Below are 17,436 nucleotides of genomic sequence, written 5' to 3'. Positions count from 1 at the left end.
ACCTGGATCGATGGCTTCACTGCTGAATTCTATCAAACATTAAAGAAAGAACTAACTCCAGTTCTTCTCAAACTATTCAAAGCAACTAAACAGGAGAGAATCCTACCAGTCTCTTTCTAAAAGGCCAAATTCTATCTTAATTCCCAAAACAGAGAAAGATACATCAAAGAAAGAGTACTATCGATCAATATCCCTAAAGAACATAGATGCAAAAATCCTCAGCAAAATACTAGCTAGTCAAATCCAACAACACATCATTCACCTGGACAAAGTGGGATTTATCCCTGGTATGCAGGGATGGTTCAATATGTGCGAATCCATAAATGTGATGCATCACATAACCATAACTGTAACCATATGGTTATCTCAATACATGCAGAGAAAGCACTTGATAAAATACAACATATTTTCCTGATGAAAATCTTAAGCAATTTGGGTATAGAAGGAACATTCCGTGATCAAGGCAATTTATGACAAACCCACAAGGAACATATTGAATAGGGAAAAGTTGGGAGCATTTTCACTAACATCCAGAACCAGACAAGAATGCCCACTTTCACCACTGCTATCCAATACCGTTTGGGAAGTTTTAGCCAGAACCATTATCCAAGAAAAAGAAATCAAAGGGATACGAATCCGAAAGAAGGAAGTCAAAATATGTGACTGCAGATAACATGATCCTATTAACAGGGCAACCAAGACTACACTAAGTGACTGCTGGAACGTGTCAGAGAGGTTTGAAAAATTGCAGGATATAAAATCAACACACAAAAATCAACAGCCTTTGTATATACAAGCAATGCCATGGCTGACAAAGAACTTCTAAGATCAGTACACAATAGCTACAAAAAATTTAAATATCTTGGAATAAATTTAACCAAGGATGTGAAATATCTCTACAATGAAAATTACAAGACATTAAAAAAAATAGAAGACAAAGAATAATGGAAGAATCTTCCATATTCATGGATTGGAAGAATCAGTACCATCAAAATGACCACACTACCCAAAACAATTAACAGATTTAATGCGATCTCAATCAAAGTCTCAAGGACATTCTTCTCAAGTCTAGAAAACAAAATGCTAAAGTGTATGTGGAAACACAAGAGAACCTGAATATATAAAGCAATTGTAAACAATGAAAACAAAGCTGAAGGCATCACAATACCAGATTTGAAGACATACTACAAGGCAGTTATAATCAAAACAGCTTGGTTTTGGCACAAAACCAGGCATATAGACCAAAGGAACAGAACAGAAACCCTATAAATTAATCCACACAGATACAATCAACTAATCTTTGACAAACGTGCTAAAAAAATTCCTGCAGAAAGGACAGTCTCTTCAACACATGGTGTTGGAGAAGTTGGATATCTGCATGCAGAAGTATGAAACAAGACCCCCACCTTACATCTTACATAAAATCAGCAGCTCATAATGCATCAAGGGTCTAAATCTACTACCTGATACCATCAAACTACTACAGGAAAACATTGGAGGAACACTGCAAGACATTGGCATAGGCAAAGACTTCCTGGAAAAGACCCCAGAAGCACATCAAACTACTACAGGAAAACATTGGAGGAAACACTGCAAGACATTGGCATAGGCAAAGACTTCCTGGAAAAGACCCCAAAAGCAAACATAGACAAATGGGATTACATTGACCTAAGAAGCCTCTACACTGTAAAGCAAACATTTGACAAAGTCCAGAAACAACCAACAGAATGGGAGAAAGCATTTAGAAACTATGCAACTGAGGGAGGATTAATATCCAGAATCTATAAAATCCCCAAGAAACTCAACAACAACAACAAAACAACAATCGAGTTAACAACTGGTCAAAGGACTTGAACCAGCATTTTTTTAAAGGATGAAATAAAATGGCCACTAAACATATGGAAGCATGCTCAAGATCACCAGCTATCAGAGAAATGCAAATAAAACCACAAGGAGGCTTTATCTCACCCCAGTTAGAGTGGCTACCATCCAAAAATAAAGAAATTATAAATGCTGGTGAGGGTGAGGGTAAAAACATACTCTAATGCACTGTTGGTGGGAATATAAACTAGTGCGACCATCATGGAAGACAGTATGGCGATTTCCTAGAAATTGGAAAACAGGCCTACCATATGACCCAGTCATCCTACTCTTGGGAATTGACCCCAACAAAATGAAATTAGCATATGCAAGGTTTATCTGTACTCTCATGTTTATTGCAACTCAATTCACAGTAGCAAAGGTATGGAATCAACCCAGATGTCCATTCACTGATGCCTGGATAAAGAAACTCTGGTATATATACACTATGGAATACTACTCAGCCATAAAAAATGAAATCTGTATTTTGCAACAAAATGAATGCAACTGGAAATCATTAAGCTTAGTGAAATAAACCAGCCCAATAAACACAACTATCATATTTTCTGATGTGTAGTAATCAATATAGAAAATAAAATGTGTGGGAATGAAATGGGGAAAAAGGGGGAAGCCATGATTTCACTGGAACCCACTGCCTCTGGAATGCACGACCTCCCTGCTGACACAGCAGAAGGACAAATTGCAGAAAGTGACACACACTGGGACTAGCAGCGTGCGTCAGGGAGCCTTCAGCCGTTCACACTGTGCGTCCCTCACAGACAAGCGCTGTGAGCTGGCCACTCTTGGGCTAGAAAAGCACTGGGTCACCAGGACACAGCCACCTGAGGGTCAGAAAGGAGCCTTCCCAGCATTGCCGGTGCAGGGAGGCAGAACACACGCAGGGTCTGGTTTCCTCTCTTCCTCTGTGGGAGGGGCTGCCTGGCTCTGATTGAATGTGGGCTACTCTGTGTAGACGCTCTCATAAACAGAATCCCTCCACTGTGAGGGCAAATGCTGCGGGAATGGAAATTGCAGTACGGAAGGCTGCGGCCCTGCAAATGCCAGCCAGAGGAGTGGCGTGTCCCTGGGAAATGAGGGACACCAGAGAGAGCCATACTGCACCTGAAACCCTACAGGACGACGAAGGTCGCGAGTGTCTGTTTTTAAGACTGCACTTACCCCTTACCGGGGGACAGGTGTGGAGGAAGGGGGACAGTTGCTAGGGACCAGAGTACAACAGAGAAGCCAGATCCCAGCACCAGGACACTCCTCAGAGTGATCAGGAGTCCTGCTACTCATCCTGCGAAGCCTGCTCCAGCCTGGGCACTAGGGCTGCTGTTCACCTTGACCACGAAGACTGAGGATCCTGGCAGCAGCAAAGCTGCTACACTTGCCTTTGTGTTCGGAGAAGAGCTTGTAGTGAGTGTTTAATTAACAGCCATTTTATTAAAAGTGGAATTAAAATTATGATCAAAGATGCATTCATTCTTTTGTCTGCTCCCTTATTTATTCCAGTTTATTCTTCCTAAGCTGTGTGTTCCAGAAATGTTACACCGGTCTGACGACTTGTTCCTATGCATGATAATTCCCAGAGAACAATCAACTCAAGATTGTATATTAAATACGGCTGAATCAGATAGCACTCTGAACAATGCCAGTGTTGCTTTATTTTTTTATTTATTCATGTTTATTATGGAACTCACTCAAAAGTCCTAACTGCTTATCTTGTACCTAGGAGAATAATCATCTTCCTTTTCAAGACAGTCATTATTTCAGAGCACAGTATCTTCAGTACAAACACTCTTTCTTGTGATCCTAATTAGAACTTCTGAATAGCCAGCAAATGAATGACAGTTATCTTTTTACACGTCAGCCCATGCTTGTTTTTCAACTGAATCGAGATATTTGAGGATTCTAATATTTCAAAGTCTACAAAATATGGTCATTAACAGGGAAGGGCACAGCCTACCACTTAATCCAGCAATCCTACGACAGAGCTGTGCCACACCAAGGCACAGGGGGTGGAGGAGGAGGGGAAGGGGAGGAAGATCAGGGAGGGGGAGGAGGAGGATGGAGGGGGAGGAGAGGAGGAGGAAGGGCGGAGGAGGAGGGGAGGAGAGGGGAGGAGGGAAGGAGGTGATAGGAGGATGGGCAGGGGGAGGGGGATGGGGGAGGAGGAGGAGGATGGGGCGGGGGAGGAGGATGGGGGAGGAGGAGGGGATAGGAGGATGGGGCGGGGGAGGAGGATGGGGGAGGAGGAGGAGGAGGATGGGGCGGGGGAGGAGGATGGGGCGGGGGAGGAGGATGGGGGAGGAGGAGGAGGATGGGGGAGGAGGAGGAGGATGGAGGGGATAGGAGGATGGGGCGGGGGAGGAGGATGGGGGAGGAGGAGGAGGATGGAGGGGATAGGAGGATGGGGCGGGGGAGGAGGATGGGGGAGGAGGAGGAGGAGGATGGGGCGGGGGAGGAGGATGGGGGAGGAGGAGGAGGATGGGGGAGGAGGAGGAAGAGGAGGGGATAGGAGGATGGGGCGGGGAGGAGGATGGGGGAGGAGGAGGAGGATGGGGGAGGAGGAGGAGGAAGGGGAGGAGGAAGGGGAGGAGGGGGCAGTGCTCCAGGAGCAGCTCCCCTCACTCACCTTTACAGCGCGGTCGCTCTTCCCCTGAGCTCCATGTCCCATCCGCTCGGCACTGGAGGAGCCTTGGGCCCTCCAAGTAGTAGCCGGGGTTGCAGCTCAGCAGCACTTGAGCTCCGAACTCGCTCAGCGACCCCGACACCAGCCTCCAGACGACGTGCTCCGAGAGCTGCGCTTCCACCGCCGGGCAGGGCACCGCTGCGAAAGAAGCACACGCGGCGTCACGGTCTCGTCTGCAGGGCTGCAGCAGGCTGGCTGTCCACACTGACGGCCTGCTGGGGCATCTCTGCTGTCCACACGGACGTGTGGCAACCACGCCAGTGGACTGCCTGTGACCAGGGCATCAGAGATCCTGCGCTGGGACTGTGAGAGCTAGGGGAGTGACCATTTACACCAAGGCAAATGAGGGCGGCTCCCCTGGGCCTGACGGGCACTTTCCACCAGGGCAGTGAGCACATGCAAATAGCCATCTTACCCATGAATTTCTCTCCACCCCTCTGAGGGAGTGAAATGTGCCTGTGGGACTGAAAACCAGCTTGGACACCAGTTCTCAGGAACAAGATGCTCTCATTGCTTCCTGCCTATGAAACACACACACACATGCACACTCATGCACACAATGCACACATACACACATACACTCACACACAATGCACACATGCACACACATGCACACTCACACACAATGCACACATACACACATACACTCACACACAATGCACACATGCACACACATGCACTCTCACACACAATGCACGCATGCACACACATGCACACGCACACACAATGCACGCACACACATGCACACACACAATGCACACATGCGCACACATGCACACTCACACACAATGCATGCACACACATGCACACGCACACACAATGCACACATGCACACACGAATGCACACTCACACACAATGCACACATGCACACATGTGCATACGTGCACACACATGTGCACATGAGCACACATGCACAGGCACACGCGCGCATACCATGGTGTATCTGGGTATTACTTGGTTGATAAGAACACAAAAGCACGCAGGCATACGCATTAATACTCTTAAGGGAACTCTTCAGAATGTTCTAAAGGAGAAAATCTATTCATGTTTCTAGGAAAGCCTGGATCATGACGGCCACACAGGAAACATGAGAGGTAGCACCTGCAGCATCAGCAGTAGTTAGTAGTGGTGGGACTAGTAATACTAGTAACAGGACAGTGTTACCAGGGAGACAGCAAGGCATTCACATATGCTGGAGCTAGCTGCAGACTGGAGGTATGTGTAGCCACATATTTAAAAATCCTGTGAAATCTAAAATGAAACTTGCAAGTGTAGGAGCCACAGCCACTGTATTAAATATGAAACTTCATTAGCTAGCATCCATCACGATCAGTTACACACAGAATGACTAGATTTATCTGTATGTTTATGGAGCCCAGAAGAGTTAGCTAGAGACTGCAGTTTATTTCCGAATAATGATAAGAATGACGACACTTGGACTCCACGCAGGTCTGCTGTAACTGAATCAGATCAAAAGCCTCAGTCGGATCCTTGCAGGAACGCACAGTGCTTCACGCACCGACACCCACAGAAAGGCCTTTTCTGATACCACCATAGACGAATCCGTGAGGATAAACGTGGAAAACTTTTCACTTAAAAATAACCCTCTTTAAATTTGTAAAGTCAACAACAGGAGTCACTGTGCACTTACTCCTCATGTAGGATCTCTGTCCTTAATGTGCTGTACACTGAGGCTTAATGCTATAACGAGTACTCAAACAGTATATTTCACTTTGTGTTTCTATGGGGGTGCAAACTGTTGAAATCTTTACTTAATGTACACTAAACTGATCTTCTGTTAAAAAAAAAAAAAAAAAAAGAAAAGAAACTATCAATTCCCAACTTGACTCTCACTGGGATTAAACATGACAATAGGTCTGATCTGATTTCATCATCATTTAAAAAAAATCATCTATTATTTTTCACTTTATGTTTCTGTGTGGGAACAAACTGTTGAAATCCTTACTTAAGGTATACTAAGCTGATCTTCTGTATACTAAGATAATCGAAAATGAATCTTGATGTGAATGGAAGGGGAGAGGGAGTGGGAAAGGGGAGGGTGGTGGGTGGGAGGGACGGTATGGGGGGGAAAGCCATTGTAACCCATGAGACGTACTTTGGAAATTTATATTCATTAAATAAAAGATTAAAAAAATAAAATAAAATAAAATAAAAAAAAAAAATAACCCTCTTTAGGCTGGCATCGTGGCTCACTAATCCTCCACCTGCAGCGCTGGCACCCCGGGTTCTAGTCCCAGTTGGGGTGCTGGGTACTAGTCCTGGCTGCTCCTCTTCCAGTCCAGCTCTCTGCTGTGGCCCGGGAGGGCAGTGGAGGATGGCCCAAGTGCTTGGGCCCTGCACCCGCATGGGAGACCAGGAGAAGCACCTGGCTCCTGGCTTCGGATCGGTGCAGCGCCAGCAGTGGTGGCCATTAGGGGAGTGAACCAACAGAAGGAAGACCTTTCTCTCGGTCTGTCCCTCACTGTCTGTAACTCTCTCCGTCTCTCTCTCTCACTGTCTAACTCTGCCTGTCAAAAAACCCTTTTTAAATTTTATATCAAGCAATGTTTAGCACAGACATATTCTAAGTGGATATGGGTATTCCAGTGTTTTACCTAATGACACAAACAGGACTTTCTCCAGCCGGGATACCTGAGAATTGCAGGCATGATTGCACGCACCCTTACAAGTCTTTAAGCCCTTACTTGGGCCTATAAATCACTGAGTTCCACTGCATATTTCAAATAAAATGCATTTCATTTCACAGAAATATGAGCCCCTGGAGTAAGCTTAGAATAAGCTTAATTTTTTTAATCATCTGAAGTATCTTTTACAAACCACCTGTGCCAAGGATTTAACTTCAGCTTGCACACAGGATCGTGACTTCCTTGTGTGAACACCACGCATCGCAGCCACTTCCGATCCTCCCTGCTGGCCCACCACTCGTGACAGGGTCCTGGCTGTCTCTGTAATGATCACTTTCCAGTTTGCTTGTTTGCCTGCGCCCCTTGCGCCCTGCTAGGCTACGCACCCTTTCACCAGCACTTTCTAACAAGTAGGCACACATCAAGTACACTCGTAACTACGTGTGGGCTTGGGAAAGCAGCATGGCGAGAGTCTGGCATAAAAATCAGAAAGGAACTTGGAAAATGAAACAGCCCAGGAGGAAACTGGAAACACGTGCGTCTCCCTGACTCCCGAGGCAAGGTGGAGGCATAGCAGATGGCCAGGTGCGGCAGCCCATGTGCCCCTGCGCTGACGTTTCTCCAGGAAAATTGGCGCTTTTCTGACAGACAGAAGCTAAGTCCAGCTCGCACTTGGGCACCTTCCCCACGCCTGCAGCACTGGGATTCCCTGCCGTCACAGGTGGGCTCCTCGGACAACTCGCTCCCAAGGCTGCCTTTCGCCTTAGCATGTTCTGCACGGTCTTTCTCACACTGTGTGTGCGACTGTGTATCTAATTTCACCCTAAGCTGGTTCTCACAACCACCCTGAGGAAGGACTGGCGGGAATTACTATTATTTTCATTATTTGCTTCACAAACCAGCAAACAAGCCGGTGCTTGACCAAACCGGGCCAGAACGTCCAGCTGTGCGTCCCAGACTGGCACCCTCCACGGATGACGCTCCTTGGCCACCGGAAACAACACAGAATATTAACTTACTCCACAGATGACCGCCATAAGGGACACTACACACACAATAACACAATAACACACACATGCCAAACATGACACTTTCTGAAAAAGGACTTTGAAAGTTTGGTCAACGCAGAAATAGTGGCAAATAATTTTCCATAAAAATCTCATTTGTAAAATAATTCTACCTGAATAAACCGCTAGGTCAAGTTAAGTAAAATTAAATTTGCTTTCAGAAACACAGGGTGTAGGGGACTTGACAGGACACTTGATCTTCTCCTCTTTCATTTTGAGAAAATACAGACGTCTAACACCCTAAGGAAAACAAATACTATGGAACCATTTTCTTGTGTTTCGATAGATTCAATACAATGTTTTCTGCAGACCATCCTAAGTATTTGACATGATAAATACAGGGGTACTTCAAAAAGTGTGTGGAAAATTGATTAAAAGACAAGTTTATTTTAGAGCAAAAATTCTTGAAATACATGTATTTTTTTCATACCAGGCACCTTCCATGAAATTTTTGAATACCTGTCATATGTATGACTTTGGTTTATTTGCAGCAAGGTAAATTTACATTTTTAGTTCCACTTTCCATGAAGTTTTTAAATCCCCTGGTACCACTGACTGTTGATATGGGTGACGCATTTTTGTACTAAGACTCCCTGAATTCTACTTTTCAAATCAGATCAGTTGAGAGCAAATGCAATACACGGTGTCTGCGCACAAAAGGCAATACTCTCTGACTTGTGGATGTTTCCTTGACAATGTAAAATACTTTGTATTTTACTCAAGAAATAATGGGCTTCAATTTTGCCAGGAGTAATTCTGATTTCTCATAGACTCGTTCAGCCGGTGGCAAAACAGGCGGGCTAACTGCTGTTTTGCTGAAGACATTCAGACAATGAAAATGTTGCCGCCATGCAGAACAGCCCCTTGGCGTCCCTCCTTCAATCAGACACTTCCATAAATCATCTGCGAGACTGCTCCGTCCCCGGCATAGGACGCAGCTGCGCTGTTGTTTAACACACAGCATTTCCCCCATGGCGACCGTTGTGGGAGAGCATTTCTTAATTCCAAGTTTAGCTGCAGTACGTGTCGTTAGCTTCGTAAAGCGGTGGGTAGCAGGGTGAACACGAGCTAGCTGGCCCTAGCAACTTCCTCACACTCCTCCACAGCAGCGCGGCCAGTGCCCGACAGGCACCCTGTGCTGAGCGCCTCCAGCGCCGGCACCGTGGAAGTCCTGCGCGCGAGGCCAGCTGGGCTTGGGCAATGACGGATGTCACCTGACTGGGGAGGTCCTTCCTGGTCTCAATCAGTTCACAATCAGTTGACTCCGATTATTTAAACAAATGGTTCTACAAGGTGTGGTTTAAAGAGGAATGGGCCTCGGCTAGTTCTTGTCCACAGAGGAGACCCCAGCCCAGCGCTAAGCACGGGTGCTGGCTGCTTGGGAGGCGGCACTGATGGGAGAGGCAGGGGAGCGACCTGGATGCTACTTCTGCTGTTCAGATCTCAGCTCCCCGAGCCGGCCCACCAGATGGGTCTTTCCCAGAGCCCTTGGCCCTCCCTCTGTGCCCTCCCTTTCAGCCTGAGGTGTCCCCGAGAATCTGGGGGAGGACAGAAGCAAGCCCGCATCACTGAAAGCTCACGGTGTGCTTTCTGCCTCGCCTTCCCCAGAGCTGCTCCACAGTGTGGCTGCAGAGGAATTCACTCACCGAACACTAACAGCAGACCCCAGACCCTGGCACGGTGGGCTGTGCAAGTCTGAGCTGCTCATGGTTTCTGATTATTACTGACTGAAAGAGAAAATCAAGGTGTGGTAGAGAACCAGGGTATATTGCTTAGTAAAAGCAATTCTTAATGAGAATTAAATAGATCTGAACATTTTGTGGAAAATAATAAAGTCAGCATATTTTTGAGTTAATTTTTATATAAGAAAAAAATTAAAGGAAATACTTTGTAACATTTTCCAATACTTTGGAATGTGTTGAACGTTTCGACAGAAGTTCCAATGTCCTAACATTCTTGTTTACTTTCTCTAGCTACAGTTTCAATATGCTTTTATTGAGATCTGAAAATAAATCTTGATTACCTCTATAAAATAAAAGGGAAGTTTTATGTTTTTTTCCTTTTAACTGAGATCAAAATGATTGAGCAGCACTTACAGGAATAAAAAGCTCCTGACGAAGACTGAGCCACATGACCTGCCAACACTGCTCCCCGCACTTAACACGATAGGAGCCCCCACGGCTCAAGCTAACGATTCAGAAAATTTTCAGCGGAACACCAACATTTCTAAGGGCTGAAAACGCATTCATTATAGAATAAAAATACATGCCTTCAGAGTTCATTCTATCTTCCACAATGATTTAGCACTGTTGTGTTAATAACGAGTAAGTAGAGCCGGCGCCGTGGCTCAATAGGCTAATCCTCCACCTTGCGGCGCCGGCACACCGGGTTCTAGTCCCGGTTGGGGCGCCGGATTCTGTCCCGGTTGCCCCTCTTCCAGGCCAGCTCTCTGCTATGGCCAGGGAGTGCAGTGGAGGATGGCCCAGGTGCTTGGGCCCTGCACCCCATGGGAGACCAGGAAAAGCACCTGGCTCCTGGCTCCTGCCAGGATCAGCGCGGTGCGCCGGCTGCAGCGGCGGCCATTGGAGGGTGAACCAACGGCAAAGGAAGACCTTTCTCTCTGTCTCTCTCTCTCACTGTCCACTCTGCCTGTCAAAAAAAAAAAAAAAAAAAAAAAAAAAAAAAAAAAAAATAACGAGTAAGTAAACTGTGTTACATGTGCTACGTTTTCTAAGGTCCCAAATACAATGCATCTCATATAACAGGAATTTACTTGAGAAAACACCAACATGAAAATACACGTTTTGAAAACTTCCCTCTCTCATATTTGAATTTTTTCCAGATTATTATTTTTCACTACATAATATTACACATAACATCAGGTCACTTAATTCTTTTAAAACATCAGTATGGGAGATGGGTGTCTGGAAGCATTACTGTTGGGTGGGATGTGATCGTAACACTTCAAAGGAAGCAAGCAGCACCATATGTGCCTGTAGAGGTATTTATTCCAAGAACTCTTCTGTATATAGAATTGTATCTTAATTTTTCTGTAAAGGTTTAGAACCGCTATAGGGAAGATGATGATAGGAATATAGTTATATTTATTAAACCAATTAACTCCAATGTTAAATATAATATTCCTCATAATTGTTGCCAGTTTAAAATTGTTGCATGTGTGCAATGTGCAGAACGGCTTTGAAGTCCATGTACCCCACGCATTCCTCACAATGGCCATGCTGTAAAAATCCATGCACGGTCCATGTTCTCAGGGATTGCTCTGCGTTTCACAGATGTCTGTGCTGTGCCTGGACTGCAGGGGGCAGCAAGGGTGGGAGCAGGGGCCCTGGTCACCCAGGGGTGCAGGTGTCAACCCCGCCCCTCAGGATGAGGCCCCGGGTGTGCACAAGTTCCTGGGTCACACTGAAGGAAATGTAGTGTTGGCATCAAAAACTCATTTTCTCAAGTTTTTGTGATAAGGCTCACGAGCCTCATTCATTCATTCCACACTGATTTATGAAGTCACTGATTTATATTGTCCAGCAGTGGACAATGCATTGATGCCCCACCCTTGTGGCCCCCATCTCAGAGAATCTATGTGGGAACAGAGTTAAACGCATTCCAGGACGCTGGGGCCGTGAGTGACCTCAGGGAAATGGCTGCAGCTGCATGGACGTGCACACAGTAGCTCTTCATGGCTATCGGGGAACCCAGAGGTCCTTCCCCTGACAACTGAGAAAAATACAGAAGATGCGCTAGTATCTGCAAATGACATAAAGTAGACAAAAATACTATACTGAACAGAAAATGGCTGACTGAAAGTAAGGGGTTGGACGTGACCTAGAACGATGGACTCTGGGGGTTTAATTATCTTAACCTCAACAGAGCACCATGATCTAGGAAGACATTTCACATAAGGCTAAGGTTTGCCCGACCGAACCATACAAATTTGAAGACACTATGCTCGCTGGATAGACACCCATGGGTTTGTTACTACTGATGGTGACCAGAATGAGGCCATCATGGCAAAGAGCCCTTCAATAACTTTGTGCGTGCTCACGGCTCACATCAGTGCCAGTGGGTTGGCACCATCAGCAACCCTGTTCCCAGGGCCTGCGTCATGCACAGGGCACAGCCAACCAGCAGGGTACAAGGCAGGAGGAGTGATGGTGACAGCTGCCCATGGGTCTCTGGGGTCTTTGTGAATTGAGGCGCTGATCTGATCTTCGGCTCTGTTCTTCAACAGCCTTGGAAGACAGAGAGATGGGCCTCCTAACCAGACGTGGGAGTTTTCTTCCTTTAACTTTCACCTGTATTTTTTAGATGTATTCACAGATTGCACTTGATGATCATGCATTTGGATCAAGCGAGGGCTGGACCTCTCTTCCCCACTGTTGTGAATGTCTTTACTGGATCTGTTGTCTGCGTGCACTAAGGCACTTCTGGAGGTCACGTGGACAGCCCTGTGCAGCTGCGGGCAGGTAGCTCATGTCCGTGTCTCCCGGGGCACTGCGTACCAGGGGATAACAGCACTACACAGGCTGTGGGGACTCAGACTTAGTGCACGTGAATTGTTAAGACAGTGCCTGGCACGTGGTGAACATCAACAACACGTAACTGATCCCTAACTCAGCACTGCAGAGACCTGAGACAGAGGATCTTTGTCAAGACCTCCAATGAGAACACCATGTACAGTACACTGAAAACAGGAATGACTGATAAAGCTAAGAACATGCACGCTTTCTAGGCCATTATCTAAGGGGCTAAGGGGCCAATGTGGACCTCCAGACATTTCACATTTAATACTATGTATTATATATATGTATATATATAAACACATTTTTGCATGCACATATGGAAATACATATGTGCGTCATTTCTCACGACCTAGCATTGCTACTCCTTGGTATTTTCATAAAGGAACTGAAAACTTCGGTTCATAACAGCCTGATTCATAATTGCCCAAACATAGGGCCAAGGAAGACGGCTTCCGGAGATGCGTGGATAAACCACCTGTGTCCATACAGACACTGGAGACCGGAAGAACGGCGCTATCAAGTCAGGAAAACACTGGGAAGGATCTCAAATGCAGGCTACTAGCAAAGCGGCCAACTGGAAAAGGCTACAGAGCGGCACAAGTCCAACGGTATGGCGTCCGGGAAAAGGCAAAGCTGTGGAGAGCGAAGAGGCCAGCCGGGCAAGGGTTTGTGGCAGGGACGGAGGTGTCTGTGGAGGGCGGAGGGTTTTTAGGGCAGGGCAGCCGCTCTGCGTGGCGCTGAATGATGGCGCGCGTGTGCTCCATTCACCCACACCCTTGGAAAGTCCAGCTCCCTGAGTGAGCCCTCAGGGAAACTGAATTTGGGTGACAAGGCTGTGTCCACATAGGCCCGTCTATTGAACAAAGGTGCCCTCTGAGGGCAAGGTGTGGGCCTGTGGCCTCAGCACCCAAGTGCGAAATCTCTGGACTTTGAGCCAGTTCTATTGAGAACCTAAAAGATCCCTAAAGACCAGTCTACTAATCAAACACACGGAAGCTGTTGAACAGATATACCTCAATATATTATTCTAACACACTAGCAAAAATCCATCTTCATAATCGTATGGAAACTACTTTTGAATTTGGATAAAAATAAATTACTGGAGGACTGGCATTGTGGCGTAGCCAGTAAAGCCACTGCCTGCAGTGCTGGCAAACCATATGGGCACTGGTTTGAGTCCTGGTTGCTCCACTTCCGATCCAGCTCTCTGCAATGGCCTGGGAAAGCAGAAGATGGCCCAAGTGCTTGGGCCCCTGTACCCTCATGGTGGACCCAGAAGAAGCTCCTGTTCCTAGCTTTGGGTTGGCCTAGCTCCAGGCATTGCAGCCAGTTGGGGAGTGAACCAGCAGATGGAAGACCTTTCTCTCTCTCTCTGCCTCTCTTTCTCTCTCTGTGTAACTCTGACTTTGAAGTAAATAAATAAATCTTAAATACATAAATAAATTATTGGAAAAACCCAGAATGTGATCTTTTCCCAAAAATACCTGATTTTGTTACTATTATATATTTATTAAAATTAACAAGAAAAAAGCTATAAAAACAAAAGCTACAATTTATATAGTTAGCTCGTTATTATTCAAGTCTTTCTCAGAGGGTACACACATTAAAACACAGCACATACTTGACACTCTAAGTATCACCACCAGTGAGCTAAAGCAAAGACAAACACAACTGGGGTAAACAGGAGCTGGCTCTGCACCCTGAGCCAGGGAGCTGGGATCCCTGAGGGCCCACCCTGGACACCAGCGCTCTGGGTGGAGCTTCTGAGGGGTTTCCCCGCATGACCAGAGCACAGAGCCACAGGTCCAGCGACAGGCCCAGGACTTAGAAACCCAGCTCTGCGCATCTGTCGCCTTCAGCTCCCATGCAGGGGGTCATGCTAGTCACAGGTTGTTAGGGGATCTACAGGTGAGCTGCTGGAAACACCTAGGGGGTCACAGACGGGCTCTGTGCAAGGTGCAAGCTGGGTGCGGCCTTCCTCGCCCAGGACATCGCCCAAAACCTGTGCCACGGCCATCTGGCCAGACAAGCTCTTGTTTTTAGAGAATGATTTTGTTTAGGATTGAACCACAAAAAATCCTTTTTTTTATATTTTGATAGGTAGAGTTATAGACAGTGAGAAAGAGAGATAGAAAGGTCTTCCTTCCGTTGGTTTATTCCCCAAATGGCCACAACGGCTGGCGCTGCGCCGATCCGAAGCCAGGAGCCAGGTGCTTCTTCTGGGTCTCCCATGCGGGTGCAGGGGCCCAAGGACCTGGGCCATCCTCCACTCCCTTCCTGGGCCACAGCAGAGAGCTGGACTGGAAGAGGAGCAACCAGGACTAGAACCTGGCACCCCAACCGGGACTAGAACCCAGAGTACCAGTGCCGCAGGCAGAGGATTAGCCTAGTGAACCACAAAAAATCTTACAATATCTATCTTATTATCGCAGATTCCCACGGAATCATTTAATTGTAATGAAATAGTATTTCATTTAATAAAGAACAGCTAAGAATATTAATGAATATCAATGCTTTTCAGTAGTCTCATTGACTCTCTGAAAATGTAAGAAAAATGATGATGAGAGTACAGAAAATAACATCTGTGGGGAGCACTCAACTACCTTCCATGACCTTAAGTTCCTACACTCATTTCTAAAGAAATCAACATTTTTAATGCCCAAAATACCTTAAGGAAAAAAGGCCAATAAAGTAGTTTCATAATTGAAGGCATTTGGATCCCTTATGCTGATATCACTAGACCAAAGAAATAATTACACACACACACACACACACACAATCTATATATGGTAGTTTTCGAATTTCAGAAACTGGGAGGTTACACTGTTCACAATTTGAAACTGATTTTAATCCACTTTCAGTGAAAATCTTGCTGTGGAAATATGGTTTGAGCTTGTGTGTATGTGGTTGTTTTTGGCTTTGATCACACACTTCACTGTCTTTAAGACTGGAGCTGCAGAATGGAAGTGTTGCCAACAGCTCTCTAGACAGCTCCCTGCCCCTCACACCTCAGATTGGGACCTTCCTGGGGGCCCAACTCAGCGCGGGGTAAGACAAGCAAATTAGGCCTTGACGTGGGTGGGTTTCAAACAAGTGCAGCCCTGGCAGGACGGGAAGTGCCACCCTCGCGTGGTGCTGTTTTAATGTCCTGCCCGAGTGCAACTGCTGGGCTGAGCATCACCTGGGGCAGCGACTGACAGAACCAGGAGGCCCCATGTGGCTCACTTCCAGGGGTCAGGGCTTGGGTCCAGTGGCTAAGGTACTCCACGTGGAATAAACTGGTTTTACTGCGATCCCCAAAGGAGCACTCACACTCAAGGGGTGCGGCAGGCGCCTGTGCACACTGGGCTGCCCGGGGCACTCACGTTTGCACGCAGGTGGCCGTCCCCTGTTGCTCCACTGTCCATCCTCCTGACACACCGCCGTGGCTGGCTGGCCGGCCTCCAGCTTAAAGCCCTCATTGCATTCGTAGGTCACTTTGCTGTCCAGTGTGAACTCGTTGCCGGAAAACGACCCGTTCCCTGGGGATTCTGGGATTCCGCAGGACACAGCTGGGAAGACATGGAACGAGTGCAGGTTTAATCCTACCAGGCATTACTCCTTCATCATCGCAAGATCATCATCATCATCGCTGATGCTACTGAGGACAAGGCCGCCCCACCTCCTGCAGGTTAGCCCCGCCTGGCAGGCTTCATCCAGCCAGCGCCACAACGCGGCCTGCTTCCCTGAAGGTGGGACAGGAGGAGCGCCCACCGTCCTGTCTTTATCATGTGGTGACTCCTTGGCCCCAGGTTTTGTTTCCCCAGAAAGAGCACGGAGGTGCCCACCCCAGGGCTCAAACACTGTTCCCTCTTCTACATCCTCCTCCCGCTCGCCCAACTCACATTCTCCAGGAAAAGTCACAAGAACTGACCCAAGGCCACCCTTGTCCCTGCTGTGAGGAAGTCTATGTCTGCACACACTGTGTATCGGGGAACAGGGCCGGCAGGATTCGGGTGCAGGCGGCAGGGAGGGCCAGGGCGCAGCAGAGCAAGCACAGATTAGCTTCAAGGTGAAAGGCACAGTGAGGACTGGCTCGGAGGAGACGAGGTGGCTTCCAGTGAGTAGGATGCCACGAGAAGGCAATACAGTGAAGAGCGTATTTCAAAAGGTTCGAGGGAAATAACAGGCATTATCACTGAATTCCAGTTTCTCCAAAAACTTTTTGAACTACACTTCCACCGTCCTGTTAGGTTGCAGACGTAGCTACTGTGACCCACACAACAACGATGAGTTCTGGGCTCACAAGTGACAACTGAAGCAGGGGGTCGGGGGGGAGAGGGCGTTTCCCAAGGCTCTGACGCCACTGACCCGAGAAGCTCCGCAAAATCTAAACGAAGGCCCTCAGGTGACTCAGTGGACGTCAGGTGGTTCACCTCGTGGACTTCAACGTGAGAGCCGAGCGTCCTCCTGCCCCTGTCGAGTCCAGCAAGAACGTGCCGGCAGCATGCGGGCGGGGGAAGGACTCGTGGAAGAGGTCGCATAACCCCGTGTCTCGCGGGGCCAGACGGACAGCACGGCTGGCTGCAGGTGGCACTGCAGGGTCCTGTGAGACCCCCAGGCTCGACAGCCTGTGGCTGCTGAGCAAGAC

At 47.3% G+C, this 17,436-nt stretch overlaps 1 protein-coding gene across 3 annotated transcripts in view; it reads right to left on the bottom strand.

Annotated features, from left to right (window-relative positions):
- CSMD1 (CUB and Sushi multiple domains 1) overlaps positions 1-17,436 on the bottom strand; it is a 2,053,194-nt gene that overhangs the window by 72,241 nt on the left and 1,963,517 nt on the right. For all 3 annotated transcript variants that reach the window (XM_070047233.1, XM_070047234.1, XM_070047235.1), the window contains 2 exons: positions 16,172-16,357; positions 4,499-4,693 (listed from right to left, as the gene is read on the bottom strand). In XM_070047233.1, the coding sequence (XP_069903334.1) occupies positions 4,499-4,693; positions 16,172-16,357 (381 nt within the window). The remainder of the gene's footprint in view (positions 1-4,498; positions 4,694-16,171; positions 16,358-17,436) is intronic.

This window comes from Oryctolagus cuniculus, chromosome 8 (genome assembly GCF_964237555.1).
Source record: "Oryctolagus cuniculus chromosome 8, mOryCun1.1, whole genome shotgun sequence".
Lineage (NCBI taxonomy): Eukaryota > Metazoa > Chordata > Mammalia > Lagomorpha > Leporidae > Oryctolagus > Oryctolagus cuniculus.
Note: the sequence above shows the minus strand (reverse complement) of the source record. Positions and strands in the feature narration are given on the sequence as shown.